Source organism: Nomascus leucogenys, chromosome 5 (genome assembly GCF_006542625.1).
Source record: "Nomascus leucogenys isolate Asia chromosome 5, Asia_NLE_v1, whole genome shotgun sequence".
In the NCBI taxonomy this organism is placed as follows: Eukaryota; Metazoa; Chordata; class Mammalia; order Primates; family Hylobatidae; genus Nomascus; species Nomascus leucogenys.
Window position 1 is genome coordinate 29,426,397 of NC_044385.1, and position 18,185 is coordinate 29,444,581.

General features: G+C 33.8%; 1 protein-coding gene across 1 annotated transcript in view; it reads right to left on the bottom strand.

The window, feature by feature from the left end:
- The window catches only part of SPATA17 (spermatogenesis associated 17), a 235,765-nt gene that overhangs the window by 119,882 nt on the left and 97,698 nt on the right, over nt 1-18,185 (bottom strand). The window contains exon 6 of the mRNA XM_030812868.1: nt 5,071-5,194. Coding sequence (XP_030668728.1) covers nt 5,071-5,194 — 124 coding nt within the window. The remainder of the gene's footprint in view (nt 1-5,070; nt 5,195-18,185) is intronic.

The window sequence follows — 18,185 nt, forward strand, 5'->3', positions numbered from 1 at the left end:
CCAATATTTCCAAAGTAACCTTTTATAATTTGGATCTTGAATTTTACATTTGTATCTGTAATTTTTCTAATCTCCAGGAAGATGCTCAAAAATTCTGGCAATATTTTACAGGCATCTTTTAATAAATCCAACAATAGGCCTTTGCATATATCCACCAGTAGGTGGAGCAGACAACATAATTTATTACCCAAGAACAAGGGCAAGGGAATGAAAGTCAGTTTATTTGGAATAAAACAAATCTGCAAATGAGATTTTCTTCAAAGGAAATATGTCCTATATGTGTTAGATTTAGTTTGACCAGTTACTGAATCAAAATAAATAACTTTATTAAATAATCACTCTTTAGAGAAAGATAAATTAAATTTACAAATGGAAGCAATATTTGCATTTTACTTTATCCAAATCAACGAAAATTAGCCTTCCTTTCATAAAACTTTTACAGGGACAAAGATTTTCTGATGTGTTCATTTAATAAGGGTGCTAAACCCAATCCTGTTTTACAGGTTATGGGGTGCATAACAAATAGTATTTTCTGGGAAATATAATTGACTAATCCTATTATGTCTGTAGCAACAAATTAACCTTATTACTACTAGTAAATGGTGATTGATTATTTATGCAAATAAGTTACCATATTCAGCTTTCTGATTGAAATAAACATACACAAAAGGTGTTTTAATATGACTTGAACTTTTTAATTAATAAAACCCTGAGGGGTCTATTAATTCACTCATTGCAATATTAGTTATTTACTTGTGTAATTTCTATTAGCACTAACATATTTGCTTGAATAAAGATGAGATAATTAATACCATCAAAAATTAGTAATAGCTTTTGGAACTATTTTAAGGTATACATTGAATTTGTACTAAAAATAGGCTTAAACCTGACTTTAAAACTTTGCAATCAGCATATGAGTATATATCAGCATAATCATCCTAAAATTAATACATTAAAAAACACATAATCTTATATCACCCGTATCTGAATTCACAAATACAATTTTGGCTTACAAAATTATCTTTTTTGAAGCACTGTCAAAATTAATGTTTTATTTCTACTTATCTAAAGTAAGCCATTAGAACAACAAAAATTTAATGTAAAAATTACTATTCTATAAACCATACTAACATCATTCCTAATCACCAATCACCAATATAAATCAACAATATAAATAACGTCCCTCTCTTTGCTAAAAATGCTATTAGATTTATTCCTTTTAAGCAGATCAATAAAGCTTTTCCCATCCTGATATACTTTTTATAAATTATTCAAACTTGAATATTTGGAGAGTTTTCAAATATCTGCAGGCATTGAACGTTAAAATTGATACAAATCTTTTAAAATAAATAGTATTAATTCTTATTTGGCTTTTATTTGTACTTAAAGGTCTATAAATATAATTTGAAATCAAAATCTTAAAACAAGCAATGAAATTAATTTGTAAACAACTAAGTAAGGAATATTTTAAAATCCGCAGCTTAATTTCTCCCCAGTAGCCAAGACATGCTGTAAAAATTACTAACAACACTCACATTGAAATGTGTGTCTTTTATTCTCTGAATCTTCCTTAGGCTCAGGAAGGAAGGTTATGTTATTTTTTATTAAAATAAAATAGCACATCAGCAAAACCATAAGTATAAATGGTTGTTAATTTCAGTGAGATCGCCTATATAAGCAGTAGTGAAAAGTTGGCAACTTCCATCTACAAAAAAATTGACATTAGACTGAAATTAGTCTCAGCGCTTTTTGTGGTTAAAGATTAAATAGTATATATTTATAGATACTAAAGTCCTAGCACAGTATTATTAGATGGCAGGTACTCAAAAATATTATTGGAAGTGATTAACTGATGAATTTAAGTTAAGATTCATGTTTATTGTATTTATTAAATCTTAGTGTTGCATACTTTTGTTTAGATGGAGACAGTTTGTATTAATAGTTGTGACTTGTAGTATGTTTTAAAATTCAACTTTTTAATATCATGATGGAAAATACTGATTAAAAGCTCAGTAAAGCAAATCTGTTGAGATATAAGGAAGAGAACATATGAACTTTCCAGTATCATTCTGTCAGTAAAACTAATCCCTTGAACAAAATGAACAGATGAGTCTAAGATGACACTGCTATTCTATTTTACCACCACACACACAAAAAGTTTGCATTGGGAACAAAGTGGCTCCGTAGGTTCAAAGGGTTGTCTTTTCATCTCTATGTACCTGTGATCAAATATTAAAATCACTATTGTGAAGTTTACCAACCGGTCAGGTCCAAATTAAAATCCCTGATATTTTTCTAACATTTATCTCCAAGGGAAGCGATCTGAGAATACAATTTCACCTGTGATGTCCTCAGGTCTGTGAAGTCAAGTGTCAAATGGAGGTGGGGGACACCAGTATAGAAATTTCTAACTAATTTTTTATTAATAACTAAAGGAAAGCCAAGAAAGGAAATGAGAAAATGAATGCTTCCAGTTGGTAAGATTAATGGAAGAAAATTAAGAAAACCTTAGGTTTATCTGTGGTTAAATTCTAATAATATTATTGTTACCATTTACTGAATGCCCTCGAAGGGTCTGCCACTGTTTTAAGTACATTACATTTAATCCTCATCACATTCTTCCAAGGTGGGTTTCATTATCTCACAAATGCAGAGGGAAGCAGAGGTTTAGAAAACTGAAGGTAATCTCCTAATATATTACTCTTAGTGGGAGAGCTGTGATGTCAACTCAGCTCTGTCTGATGACAATACTTGGGTTCTTTCAATCTTGCCATAGTGCCTCAAAAATAATTATTTTATTGGATGCCAAGGAGTTTTGGAGACTAGGGATCACTAAAGTAAAGTTTACATATATTGATATTATCAGCAGCCTATATGGTATAAAGAAGGAGAAAAATGCATTGACAGCTTGTATTTGTTAATACAAATATACTTAAAACACAATGGTAATATCCGAAAATCCATTAAGGTCTATGATTCAAGTGTTTTAGTCAGGTTTGTGAAAATTCTTTGTCAAACCAGGTGCTTAATTTTAAAAATGAAATGAAATAAAATTAGTTAAAGAAATAATGCATAGAAAGTCTCTATAGTATTCTTTGGCACATGGTAAGCACTCCATAGATATTTGCTGTCAGATTATTTTTATTAGTAAAAGAAACTGAGTCTTCATGGACTTTCTAAATCACTTCACTAGATACTCAGTATCTCAACAACCTTGAATAAAACAAAATTAACAAATGTTCAGTTAAATATGATTTCACTATTTTAGGCCAGGTGTGGTGGCTCACACCTGTAATCCCAGCACTTTGGGAGGCCCAGGCGGGGGGATCACTTGAGGTCAGGAGATCAAGACCAGCCTGACCAACACGGTGAAACCCCATCTCTATTAAAATACAAAAATTATCCTGGCATGGTGGCGGGTGCCTGTAATCTTAGCTACTCTGGAGGCTGAGGCAGGAGAATTGCTTGAACCCAGGAGGTGTAGGTTGCAGTGAGCCAAGATCACGCCACTGTACTCCAGCCTGGGCAACAGGGTGAGACTCTTTTTCGCTCCCTCTTAAAAAAAAAAGAATGATTTCACTATTTTAAAAATTGCTTTCTGTATTACAATACTCATCATAAGTATACATAGCACAACTAGAACGCATATTAAGAAAAATTCAGAGTATAAAGATGGTTCAGAGTTACTAAAATTAACAACTGTATTGTAAAACATAAAATACCAGATTTAAAGAAATAAGGATATTAATAGTACTCTTAGTTTAATGAAAGTAGAAATTACTAATAACTAAAGTTAAAAATTTTCTGCTAAAAGGAATTTTTGATTTGAAATTCTATATAAAAATGTAGCACTTCAATTATACAACTAAAATTTTACTACTATAGATTTTATAATGAAAAGTTAAAATATTTTGACTTCTAATTTTTAAAAGTATATTTTAATTATTGCCTAAGTATTTAAAGTCTAGAGACCTCAGAGTGCCGAGTGCCATAGCTATTTCTACTAGCTTTGTATCTCTAACTCAGCCACGTAACACCTCTGAGTTTGTTTCCTTACCTGTCAAATGAAGATAACTCAGCTACACAAATCCAAGTAAATATGAAGATAGTCACCATGATTAAAAAGTATTGGTATTTAGACTACCAAGCACAGGCTAGAGATGCGGGAGATCTACGCTCCAAATGTAGATGGCCAGCCCGGGATTTAATATATATATTTTTTAATTTAGATGCCTCTAAGGATGACATTCGGTCTTGGGGCTCACCCTTCACCACTGGGACTTGACTTGCCCCTACCTGGAGACATTCAACTGTGTGACTCTGGCCAGAACTACAACACTGAACTTGAAGGTCTTTGAGAAAAAAATAAAAACCCAGAAATTGCTAGTTTCCTGACTAGATCCCTAGTAACAAAACACATCTCACTCCCCAAATTCATGCTTTTTTAAAACCGTATTTCTTTTTGAGACTATTCCACATGCCATGTATTCTTTCCTAGTAACCAGGACAAAATCCAGGGTATTGACATTTTAGCAAGCATTGTAAAATAAATGTCTAAGTATTCCAAATTTCATGCTTATATTTCTATAAGAAGATGTAATTCCTGAAGCAATTTTGTTAAAAGCTTTACCTGAAAACTTCCATCAAAATTTAGAAAGGGTCGAAAAATGGTTTTAATCTCAACGTTAGCTCAATTAAAAGAGAAAACATGAAAGCAACCTCAGCCTAATAACTTGTTAATTCTTGATCAACTCACAACACAACAATAAGCCACTCAGAATGAGTTTTGAAAGCGAGGTTATGCCCTTCGTGTTGTGTTATCACCGTGGCAGATCACACTGCTGACTTGGACCTTTCTGCCAGCATCGCAGCGGCTGCCTCTATGAAGCCGCTGTCACAGACGAGTCATGGTGCCTGCGCGCACCTACACAGAAGCACGAAATTGAACTCGAAGTAGTGTCTTTGTGATATCTTTTCAACAAGTCATGTCCCATTCAGCCTGCTAGTTTATCTTTGTCAGGCTAGGGGCCCAAGTGGCTTACAGGAGCTGTCAGGGACAGGTAGACCAACCTGCTTTGTGCTGAGGAGGTAATGCATCTTTCGGGCTTGGTAATCTCTTTTCTTCTCTTCCCTTTCGAGGTTAGCCTTCTTCTCTTCTGTTTCTTTCATTTCTGCAAACTCCTCCAGTGCCTCCCTGCATCAAAATCATCTGCAGTTATTTATGATACTATGTGTTAACATTTTAATTCTTTCACTGATGATAAATCAGTTTTTTTGAGGGGCAACCATCATCCATATCCATCCAAATCAGTGGTGTAATCTATCTTACCTGCATTTTCTACAATGAATCTTTGCAATATTTAGAAAGCATTTATATGATTTTTCAGTGATTAAGTTTTTGAGATCAAATGAGTATATTTATAATTAATTCAAAGCTGAGAAAATACTTATATCAAATGCAAAGTAAGTGTCTTACTACATTATCAGGGCTTTTTTGCTTTAAGATTAGCTTTTTTGGACATACTTAAATATCCCAAGAAAGCATCTGTGCTACTGTTTTCCCTTACATTTTGGGCTTGTATTTTCAAATCTCTAATTATTTATTTTGCCTACTAACTAATGGCCTAATTTTAAAATGTGACAGGTTTTATACATATACTTAATTTATTGTAGGTTTACTTCAGTTGACAGTTCAAATAACACCAATAAGATTACATATATTATCTCGCACTTCAAAGGTTGACATTTTGTCCAATTACATAGATAATTCGAATAAAAGCTAAATTAGGTGAGAAAGTGCAAGTCTTTTCTAAGTATAATACATTCTCTTAAAATAATAAAACTTTTCATTATTTATGTGTATCTAAGAAATAGAAACAAAAAATAAGCTTTTAAGTATACTACGTGAAAACATCTGCTAAACAGATTATGATATCAAATATGGAGAAAAATAAATCCTTTATTTTCAAGGAAAAATTTAACTATTTGTGTTAAAATAATGTTTTGAAATTGTACTATACTTTTTTTAAAAAGTAGATATGTAACTTAGTGTCTGGTTCTGTAAGTAACGTTTTAAATAAATCATCTGAGCATTTTTCTCAAAGGTATCTGAGGAAAGTAGAGGAAAAAATTTCAAAAAATAAAAGAGATTCTCCTTTCCACTTCAATGTCTAGAAATATTTTTGTTGCAATTTTCTGTTAAAGGCTACTAATACAATACTTCATACAAGGTTACTTATGAAACACACTGACGTTTAAAAATCACCAAGCTATGCTATTGCAGCAGAGCAATTTTTTTCAACATAAGATTAAATTGCAAAATAAATGAATTACTTGGAATGGCATGGCCCCCATTTTGCCACCTTCTCTTGAAAATTGCTTATTAATATGAAAAAAGGAGTCAGAAAATAGCCTGTTTTACTTTATGCATAGTATTTTGGGGGCTTCTGCGCCCACAGAGCCAGGCTAGCTGCACATTTAGATTGTGTTGGCAAGCTGGTACAACGACCTCTCTGACCTGCATCTCAAGGCTATTATTAATCGCTAAGTAACCTGGTAAAGCCAAACAAATTTGTTTCCATTGAAAGGATCTCTATCTGTATCTGAGAATTTGTTCTGTACCAAATAAACCTCATTAACTGTGTCCATTTTTGACAAAGAACCAAGAGTTAGAGGGATTGGTGACCTTTCTTTGTCCTTAAAGTACAAATTTCAAGGCAGTTACATATGACTAAATAAGAATTTTTGCTAGGAAAAATAACAATCATATGTTACATTAAAAAGTGAATACATTATTAATTTTAATCTTTACTATTGATATTATGGAAAAAATAAAAGTTAACCAGAGAACTACCACTATAAAGATAATTACTCAGAAATGCATGTATCCAATTTCATATTATGCTAAATATAAGTACAGCAATTTTCTAAGCAATCATAAAAATAAAAAATCTATAAAGAAGTTTATGCTCTATAAATAATTTAATAAATATGAAAAGATCTTATATAAGAAGAAAGGCCTAATATAATTGAAAACATATATGAACGGGTAAGGTACAAAGATGTACATAGAACTTGGATACAAAATCAAAAGTGTAAGTTATTTTAAGTAGTAAAAACAGTCCATCTTCAGAATATGGAAATGTAAAATAAAAACAGTATGTATAGAGTGGCATGGCACAGTGAGCAAAAACTGTGAGATAATGGAAAAGCATGTTACTTTCCAGCGTATAAAGAAAACACGAAACACTCAAGTGTGTAATCTCAAAACACAAATGTAGTTAATTTAATAAATTCATCCAATTATTGAAAAAAGTCAATTCTTAGGTTCCAAATTGATTTCTTGTAATATTTGAATGTGTGTGGATATACTGAACAAGACAGTAATATTTATGTCAAACATTCTTTGTTAAATGATGAAGTAGGAATTGCTAAATAAATTATTCTTGATACATACATTTTTGCTATAGCAGTAGTTTGAAGATATTTCTCAGTGTGCAGGATGCAATAAAAATTATGATCTCATTAAAAATAAAAGGATGGAAACCATTCTAACTAGGATTGCCTACAAAATTATAAAAATTACCTATATTTTTAATCTGGAGATTTTTTAAATGCAGTACTTCTAAGACACTTAAATAGGTTGTTTTCTGTTTTTACATTTCAGATGTATTTTCTCATTTCTATCCTCCAAAAAAAAATCCTGTGATATATATGGTATAGCTTTTACTAATTACTCTATTTTGCAAATACAGAAACACATAAAGAGATTAAATGACCTACTGTGATTAACAGATAAATTAATGGCAGAAATGGAATTAGAATCTCTGTGTTTACATATTTTCTAACTCCAGACCAGGCTGTCATCTTCCTATATATTTATGCCGAATATATTTTTATTAAATTAGCCATGAATATTTTCTTTATCTTATAATCCTGTCTTCTACCATATAAAGAAACTTGAATAAGTTCCAAGACTTTCTGCCTTGTTTTCATATCTATAAAACATTTTCTGATACAGTTTTAAAATAAAGATAAAAATTACTGAAACTTTTGCAAAGCTTTACGTATTTGAATGTATTTTGCTAATGATATTCATAGGGATAATAAAGTATTTACATATTATAATAATGATAGCAATAATAACAGACACAGTATAGTGGAGTGATTAAGAGCAGAGACTCTATTTCTGTTTTGTTTTGTTTTTTTGAAATGGAGTCTTGCTCTGTCGCCCAGGCTGGAGTGCAGTGGCACAATCTCGGCTCACCGCAACCTCTGCCTCCTGGGTTCAAGCAATTCTCCTGCCTCAACCTCCCAAGTAGCTGGGATTATAGGCGCATGCCACCACGCCCAGCTAATGTTTGTATTTTTAGTAGAGATAGTGTTTCGCCATGTTGGCCAGGCTGGTCTCAAACTCCTGACCTCAGGTAATCCACCGGCCTTGGCTTCCCCAAGTGTTGGGATTACAGGCGTGAGCCACCGCACCTGGCCAAGAGCATAGACTCTCAAATGGCACCTGGTTATAACAGCTCTGCTGTGCTCCTTACTAGCTGTTTACCCTCTGGGCTGCAATATCCTCATTTGTAAAATGTAAATATATTAATATTAGTGTCTTTTCCATTAAATTATTGTGAGGATAAGATAAGTTAATCAATGTAAAGTACTCAAAATAGTGGCTGGTACACAGTAAGGCGCTATGTAAGTGTTAGCTATTTATTGAACATTTACTATGAGCCAAGTATTAGGCTACATGCTTTATCTGTTCAACTGGATATGCTTTCTCTAATTCCCTTAGTGGTCTCCCCCTTTCTCTCTCCTGATGAGAGTGCACTTTGTGAATGAAATTCCACAATATAGAGCATGGAATATGGGTTCCTAAGAGGCATGGGGCATGGCGTAAACCCTGGTAAGTGGAAAATAGGAGACAGAAAAGAACCATGCAAATAAATTTCTCCTTTCCCTGTCCTCCACCTACTGCTCTGAGTGGGGGTTTCTCCTTGCAAACCTGAAGACAACCTGTGTGGCTAAAGACAGCAAGCATGGCCAGGTGCAGTGGCTCACACCTATAATTCCAGCACTTTGGGAGGCCAAGGCGGGTGGATCACCTGAGGTCACGAGTTCGAGATCAGCCTGGCTAACATAGTGAAATCCCATCTCTACTAAAAATACAAAAAATCAGCCTGGTGTGGTGGTGTGCACCTGTAATCCCAGCTACTCAGGAGGCTGAGACAGGAGAATTGCTTGAACCCGGGAGGCGGAGATTGCAGTGAGCCGAGATTGCACCACTGCCCTCCAGCCTGGGTGACAGAGCGAGACTCTATCTCAAAAAAAAAGACAACAAGCATATCTGCTGCGCTATGTCGCATCACTATGGGGCTCTTTGTGAAGCAGTGGCCAGGACTGCAGGAGCTCATAATGCCTCATTCCTCCCTACAGAACCAAACCCAAAGTTCCAGCTGCCAGGAGTGCTGGCTGCTGACTGTTCATAACTATATCTCACGGGAGAAAACCAGCTGCCCTGCCCCAGGTAGGTTTTGTTATCCTGCCCCCAGCCTGGATTCAATCAATGACTGGGGATTGACAGAGTACATAGGCCCAGGGCCTTTGTCTCAGTTTGGGACCAATATAAAGGGCCATTCAAATCGCAGAGCTGAGACGTCCTGATGCAATTCAACTTCTCTCTCAACCTCTCTCCTCCCTTCTCTTAAAAATGTTGCTCCCCAATAAATCTCATGCACCAAATCACTGTCTGAGAGTCGTTTCCATCTATGACACTTCCATCTATGACCCCCTTTTTCTAACCCTCATTGAGCTGGTATTGAGCCACCCAAAGTATCAGCACTTTAATCATCTATTTATGTTCTGCTTTCAAGAGGTTCCTGGCTAAGACATAGATATCATCTCATTTAATACTTTCATAGTCCTGTGGGGCAGATATTATTACACTCATTTAACAGATAAGGAAATGATATTCACAGAGATTAAATCTCTGCCCAAACTCCTACATCCAGAAAGTGACGGAGTTAGAATTTGAATCCGGGTTTGACTCCAAAATCTTTGCCTTTAACCACAATACTATACTCATATTGCCTAAATTCAGTATTTTATTTAGCTATCAATAGGACTTTTTTTTCTGAAGAGGTAACTTTATATTACATATATTAGTTTTCCAAAGCACGCAAATGGAAAAAGCTCCTCTGTTTTGGAATGATTTCAATGAACTGTCACTACTCTTTCATCACCACATCATAAGATCATAACCAGGTAGCTCTGTGTGGCCATGAAATACACAGACCTTTGCATTTGCCACCACAAATGTCCTATCTTCCTGAAAATATGTTTTCCATTTGCTATTTTTTGAGCAAGTAAATAATTCTAATATACAATATTAATGTATAAAAGAGACTGAAGCTGAAAGATGCTTAAAGGCTATTTGGCACAATACAACTAACACACAATACAAACCTACAAGGCCTTTCAGCATTGATCCCTGCTTCTCTCTCCTTCTCACTTCATATTGCTCTCTCCCGGGATCACTATGCTTCAGTCACAATGGCTGTATTTCATTTCCTAGCAAACCATTTGTTTCTACCTCAAGATCTTCACTTACATTGTATTTTCTGATGTGGATTTCCTTTACAGCAACCTGAATTCTCCTTTCACTGTTCTTTTCACTCATAAACATCATAATGTTGTTCTTCTTCCATATAACTTAATAAAATTTACAATCATACATTTCTGGATATATTTATTTAATATATGTCTTCCCTACTAGACTTGCAAACTCTGTAAAAATAAAGACTATGTCTATGTTGCCCATGTCTATTTGAATGAATAAGTAAACATTTTTAAAAGAGTACTGTCTCCATATAAGTGTGTAGGTTTATGTCTATGAATGATGATAGGAACTAGAGAGAAGCGACTGCAAAAACAAGTATATAATCCTGCTCAATCCCGAGCCCAAATGAAAGGTAATGATTACTTCCTATCATGTAATAATTCATGTTTTCTTGCATTGCAGATTTTCTTTTCCTTGTTACATTTTTTTTCTTTTTAAACTGTTTCTTGATTTTGTCTAATGTCTGTACCAAAGGAGAAAAATAATATATTTCTATAAAATATTTTTGAGGAAAAAGAGCACTCTGCTCAAAATTATATTATTTCCATAAGTGATATAAGATAAAAAATCCAAACTCATAATCCTAATAAATATATTAATATATAATATGTATGATATGTAACATATTATATAAATGACTCAATTACATACAGTTCAACATTTGCTCAGTATACTCATTAAATGCTTTGTTTACCATAATGAAAATTATTAATAAGATGGACACATTCTTTTTGCTTTTCTTGTTCATTTCAAAATATAATACTAAAAACAGAATCTTTATAATTTTTATATTCTCCTTTTTAAGTCAAGAACAAAAACACAAAATCTCCATCCTTTCCTCTAAGAAGGCTTCATAGATCCCTTCAACAAAAATTAATCTTTAGTTGTTCCGACTGTAATAATCTCACTGGTTATGAATCCTTTATTTCTCTTTAATATGTCCATTACCTTCTGCAATACATTATAGTTGTAGGTATGCATGCATGACTTGCTAACTCTCACTCCTGAATGCTAAGGTCCTGCTATAGGGTGAATATTCGAGTCCCCCCAGATTCATGTGTTGAAGCCTAAATCCTAAATGTGATGGCATTTGGAGGTGGGGCCTTTGGGAGGTAATTCAATTATGGAGGTGGAGCCCCCATTGAATGGGATTAGTGCCATGGGATTTAAAACAGACATGAGAAAGTTGCTCTCCCTCTGTGAAGACACAAGGAGAAGTTAACTGTCTGCAAATAAACAAGAGTGCCCTTACCAGATGGATATGTTGGCACCTGTTTTGGATTTTCCAGTCTCCAGAACTGTGAGAAACAAATTTCTCTTGTTTAGTCACTCTCTGGAATTCTGCTACAGCAGCCCAAACTGACTAAGACAGGTCCTGAAGGTCAAGAATAATGTTTATTCATTGATGTGCCCCTCCCAAAACACTTGGCGTAATACCTAGTATGAACTTGGTGCCAGCATCCTCTTTAACTATTTCTCAGTTGACTAGTATATTTCATCACTCCTGATGGTTTAATTAGGAGAGAGAAGAAACTACATTGTGAAAGTCCTCTGTTGGGAAGTGGGGGTAGAACCAGAACTCCAGCTCTTTGCCTAGGTTAGTGGGTCTCAAAGTGTGGTCCCTGGACCAGCAGCATCAACTTCACTTTGGAACTAATAAAAATGCACTTTCTCAGACCCCACCCCAGACTGGCTTAAACAAACATTCTGGAGGTGGAACCCTGAGGTGGTCTATGATATACTACAAAGAAGACACAATATGTACTTCACAATAATTCCATAAAAATCATAATTTTGACAAAGAAATAAAGAATTATATCCAGACTGTTTTAAAAGCACAAATTCCTAAAGCTGCAGAGTCAACTGCTAATAAATAATACTACATAGATTTCTCAAATAAAAACAAAATGCCATCATCTGCACCATCTTTAAGAAAAAATAAAATTCTAAGGAAATGGATTTGAACAACTTTCTACTGCCCTTATTCTGTTTTCATGGCAAGTAAAGTCAGCGTGTGCTTCTGTTGTAAGACGCCTTCAAAATAAAAATAGTCATGGGTGTGGTGGCACACACCTCTAACACCAGCTATTCTGCAGGCTGAGGCAGGAGCTTCACTTGCACCCAGGGGCTCAAGACAAACCTGAGCAACACAGTAAGACCCTATCTCAAAAAAATAAAAATAAAAAAAGTAAAATAGTCAAATGGCATTAGTTTCTGCTGTGGCATATTTGACATAAAAGTGTTTTAGTTAAATTTATTGAATGTATTTACATTTCATCTCTAACAATTGTCTGCTCTGAATATGTTCACATTAATTTAACCAAATAAGTAAGCCATAAAAGAAAAAAGAGAATGCTAAGTCTAAAATACAATAAAAATACTAACCATAAAAAAGTCATTTATATGCTAGGATTCTGGGTTTGACATCTAAAAATATTTTGTGAGTGATAAAACCTTGGAATAGATTATCTGGAAGTTATTAAGTTACCTAAAATATTCCCATTAGAAACAAAATTTAAGTCAGTCAAACAACTTACACCACTTATTTTATCTACCTTATTTTGCTACTGGTTACCTACTCCCCGGATCTGTTTGACAGGTGTTGCAAATTCCATTAGGGCAGCCCTTCACAAAGGGAAAATACGTTTAAAATGAAATATTCTGTAGCACACAGTCATTAACTCAAGCACTCAGGTTGCGCCTGAGTTTCACGCCTTACTCTGAAACATAGAGTTGAAACTTTAACATTTCAGAAACATTCAGAAAGGTCCTCTCATTAAAAAAAGAAAGAAAAATGTTTAGTTACAAAATCCTTTGTTGCAGTATAGAAGAGTTTCTCTTCAAAAATATCTAAGCTATTTTAAGAGTTAATATCATGTAGAGAATTAACACTCATTTGTTTATTCAGGCAGGTATTCACAAATATGTTTAAGATACTTAGAGAAATAAAGATGTTTAAACCGTAGTACTTGCCTTCAAGTAGGTTGCAAACAAAATAGCTGATAATTTATCAGAATGTAGAAAATAAGTCAGTGAAAAAAATACATACATAGTGCTTAAGTTCAGGGAGCTCACTTCTGATTAGAGGGATCAGAAAAGGTTTCATGGAGGTGACGGTATTGGAGTTGGGAACTGAACAACGAGCAAGTTTTCACTAAGTAGAGAGAGCAGGGATAGAGAGGAGCAGTGTTGAAATAAGACTGGATTATTCACTAGAAACTCTTGCTCTCTTTGGTAGGCTTTGACCATCAACAGCAAAGGACAGAAATGCACTTTTGAGAAGAAAGGTTTCCTGGCCACACATAAATGGGCTCTCTAAGAGTAATGCTAGCAAATTTATTCTCTATAGACAAGACAGTTTGAGAATGAAAAAAGTAAAAAAGATGATAATGGTCAATGTTATAAAATTACAATACCATGACTTTAGTTTCATCATACAAAGGGATTGTCCAATTGCTCTATTATTTCATTTACCTGCTTTGCATGATTATAAAAAGCAATAAGACTCCATTCAAAGATCATTCATGAAAATCACTTTTTTTTCTGCTTCTTGCCTTTTTGAATCAACTTGGTTGAAAAGAATTTTTGTATAGTATTCTTTCTAAAAATATGCACATATTTCACTGTAAAATTATTTTCTTTTTATCATCTAGAGAGTTGCTCTAAAAGGAAGTAAAATTTTATATATGTATGATGTCAAACAATTGAGAATGATATAAGTACAATAATAGCAATAATAATAAAATATATTTATATAGTACATTATTTTCAGGGCTCCAAATGCTTTCAGACATTAATTCAGCCTCACAACATTCTACTAAGGTTGGTAGGGGGCAGATATTATTAACAAGGTCTCTATTCATCTTTGTGAAATAAAATGACTTTACAGATTGTGACTTTGAGACACAGCATGGGGGCTTTCCTGCATAAAGATAGATGAAGGCATATCATATTCTCTCCATTGCCCATCTTCACAGTGATTCAGCTGTGGAGGAGGAGGATCAACCCACCAAATTTATGTTTTGGGTAGAGTTCAGAATTGAGGTAGCTACAGTTCCCATTTCATATAAAAAGAGTTTCATGATCTTGTTTATTTTGTGTTTACTCAAACATCACACATTGTCTCTCATTTAAAATGTGTTAACTCACTTTAAAGCAAAAATAATTGCTGCTGCTTTTGCATGCAATCCACTCAACACAGACAAGGGACATCTCTCAACTAATCTTGAGGCTAACATAAAGCAATAATAACATACCATAGGATGAGGTCAACATATTTTAAAGCAGTATGCTACATGTAGTTTCAGAAATTATCTAATGAGCTTTGGGAAACTATTTATTGAGCAATTCTTTTACAGCTGATCTTAGAAATCATTTTTATATGAATGCCACAGGGAATGCCATCCCATTTATTGTTGGATAAGAAACTATTACAAAATAGTGGTGAGACAGAGAGAGAGAGAGAAAGAGAGAGAGAGAGAGAGAAACTGGAGTAATTTTCTTTCTCCATTCTTTTCATTGTCAGCCCCAAGAGGGGAAAAGGATAGATTTAGAAGGAAAGGAAATGGAAAAAGCTGTAAAGCATTACAAAGGGGTAATTAAAAAGTGATTTGATTCTTTATCAATTTGCTGTTTTTGTAGTAGGTTATCACTACATAATTTCCTACTTATCCTAAAATTTCAGTTTATTTAGGTATACATATGTTCTATGAATTCCCATTCTATGCTAATATTATAACTAAAATACATGTTAACATTCTTATCCAAAGATTCATGTTTTTTAGTAAGGTAGCAGTAGGGAGAATAGACTAACGAGGAGAGCTAGGAAAAGAATTGATAGGGCTCGGCCACCAATAGAGAAAAGAATTTTTAGAATGAAAATGTCATGTTTCTGGCTTGGGTGCCTACATGAAGAATGGTTCAATTTACCATAGAAAGAGGAAGAGGTTTGGGGAAATAATTTTATCTAAACATGCTCAGTTTGAGATGTTGGTGGGATGTCCAAGTGGCAATGATAGCAGGCATTTGAATAGATGGTTAAAACAAGATAGAGGTCTGGGTGGAAGAATACTTGGAGTTATGAATCATCACACAAGTGCTAGCAGAAGTCACAGAAGTGAAAGTGATCATCTATAGAGTGTACAATGAAAAGGTAAATGCATCGAGAAGGGTACACTACACTAATATTTAAGGTCAAATAGAGTACACAAGGAATGCAGAGAAGAAACCATTAGAAATGGAGAAAGGAAACCAAGAGAAAGTGGTATGAGAGAATTAAGTTATAAGAGAAGAGAAGAAAGTGGTTTATGGTGCCTTTATGCTTCAAAGAGATAAAATAACTATGGTGACTTTATGCTTCAAAGAGATAAAATAAGATGAAGCATTTTTTCCTTTCTGTATATTTTGCTTTTAAATATTTTGCAATGTCAAATTATAAAAGGTAGTACATTCTTGTTAAAATATAGTATGTGAAAAGACTGTGATCAAATGGTTAATATCATTCCATATTTTAAAGTGATTACATGGATTACGTCATTAACTAGTAATTAAATAGTCCACAGGACAGTATTACATATAAACGATTTTTAGCACTAATAACATTTTCTCAATAGAATTTCATAATAATGTAAACATATCTTAAAATGTGACTAAATTTTACATATTATTAATATATCAAGCATCTGCATCTGAGATAAATCTACTCAAAATCAGCAATATGAAAAATAGCATTCTCAATCCTTATCACAGAGTTGTTTTAAAAAAAGAAACTTTCTTTTATCGTCTATCAAAAAATCAGGTAAGAGAAGTGAGAGGTAAGAACTTCCAAGTCCATCCATTCCTCAAAGCTGGACAACCATAAGGCTAAGTCCATGGACTAATACTATTTTAGTCTTTTACTTTCAAATGAGTAATATTTTAGTACATTGCCCAGAAATTTTTTTTTCCTTTAAAGATCACTACAAAAAAGGATTTGAAATTCAGACTGCTTTTTTGTATTTGAAAAAAAAAAAACAAAACTTGGCTGGGCGTGGTGACTCACATCTGTAATCCCAGCACTTTGGGAGGCCAAGGTGTGTGGATCACTTGAGGTCAGGAGTTCGAGATCAGCCTGGCCAACATGGTGAAACTCTGCCTCTACTAAAAACATAAAAATAAGCCGGGTGTGGTGGTGTGTGCCTGTAATCCCAGGTACTCAGAGGCTGAGACAGGAGAATTGCTTCAACCTGGGAGACAGAGGTTGCAGTGAGCCGAGATCACGCCATTGCACTGTAGCCTTGGTGACAGAGTGAGACTCCATCTCAAAAAAAAAAAAAAAAAGAAAAAAATCATCTTACTGAAGACATTGTTCATTATATTACTAGTGTCTCCTACTGAAGACTTATATGTAAAATTTCTTTCAGGATCAGTGCTAGAAAAAACCGTTTCTTGGCATATGCAGTAATGTTTCTCCATTTTGTTAATGGGACATACTTAACTAATCATCTTCCGTGATCAATTATACCATTAGCATTATCATATCTGTATTTTCCTTTACTGTGGTCCCCATGTCCTTTGTAAACTGCTTGAAATTAATTGTGGAAAGAGTTAAATTGAAATACCCACATAATAAGCTTTTTCCTTTTGTTAATTCCTTCTTGGGACTGAAGCATTTTTTCCTTTCTGTATATTTTGCTTTTAAATATTTTGAAATGTCAAATTATAAAAGGTAGTACATTCTTGTTAAAATATCGTATGTGAAAAGACTGTGATCAAATGGTTAATATCATTCCATATTTTAAAGTGATTACATGGATTACGTCATTAACTAGTAATTATGAATAAATGGCAGACTGTTTTTAAAGCAAAGAATATATTCTACATTTTATGTTGGACACCCTGGCTTGTGTTATTATATAATTTCTACCAAATTAATTACTATAATTATTGTATCTTGATATATAAAATGATTCTACAGAAAATAAGTTACACTTATAGTTAACATTACAGACTAATTTGTTTCTTGAAAACTAAAATGTTGTTTTCTTTACCTCTTTGGGATAGACCTTACTATAAAAGAACCTGTCATCAACATACAATTAGATAAAGCTAAACTGCTATCATTTCCTTGGCTGAGATCGTAATATCATGTTTTTAAAATGAGGTTTACTGAAATGTTATCTTGAGGTAATCATATTTATTCTCCTTATTTACACAATATCTATGGTGCTCTACTCACGTCCTTGAAATAGGGAACAGGGACACCATAGTATGAAAAAGTGGCCTCGCTGCTGGAGTTCATAAATTTTGTTCAGCTTTGGATGAGTTCAAAGAATTGCCATGTAAGAAAAGCCTTACAGAGGGAATTTATCTGATTATGGCAGTAATAATTACCCAGCTGTTTATTGCAGATAGAGAAATAATTCATGTAGGCAATAGGCCGTGGTGGCAATGACACTCTGCATTTAGTAAATATGCAAACTGTTCACTTCTAATTAACCAAGCTAGAGGATGCCCTTATTAAATGTATAAACTAAAAGTGCCTTCCTGACAAGTGATGAATTGTTACAATGCACAAACTCTTGCCACA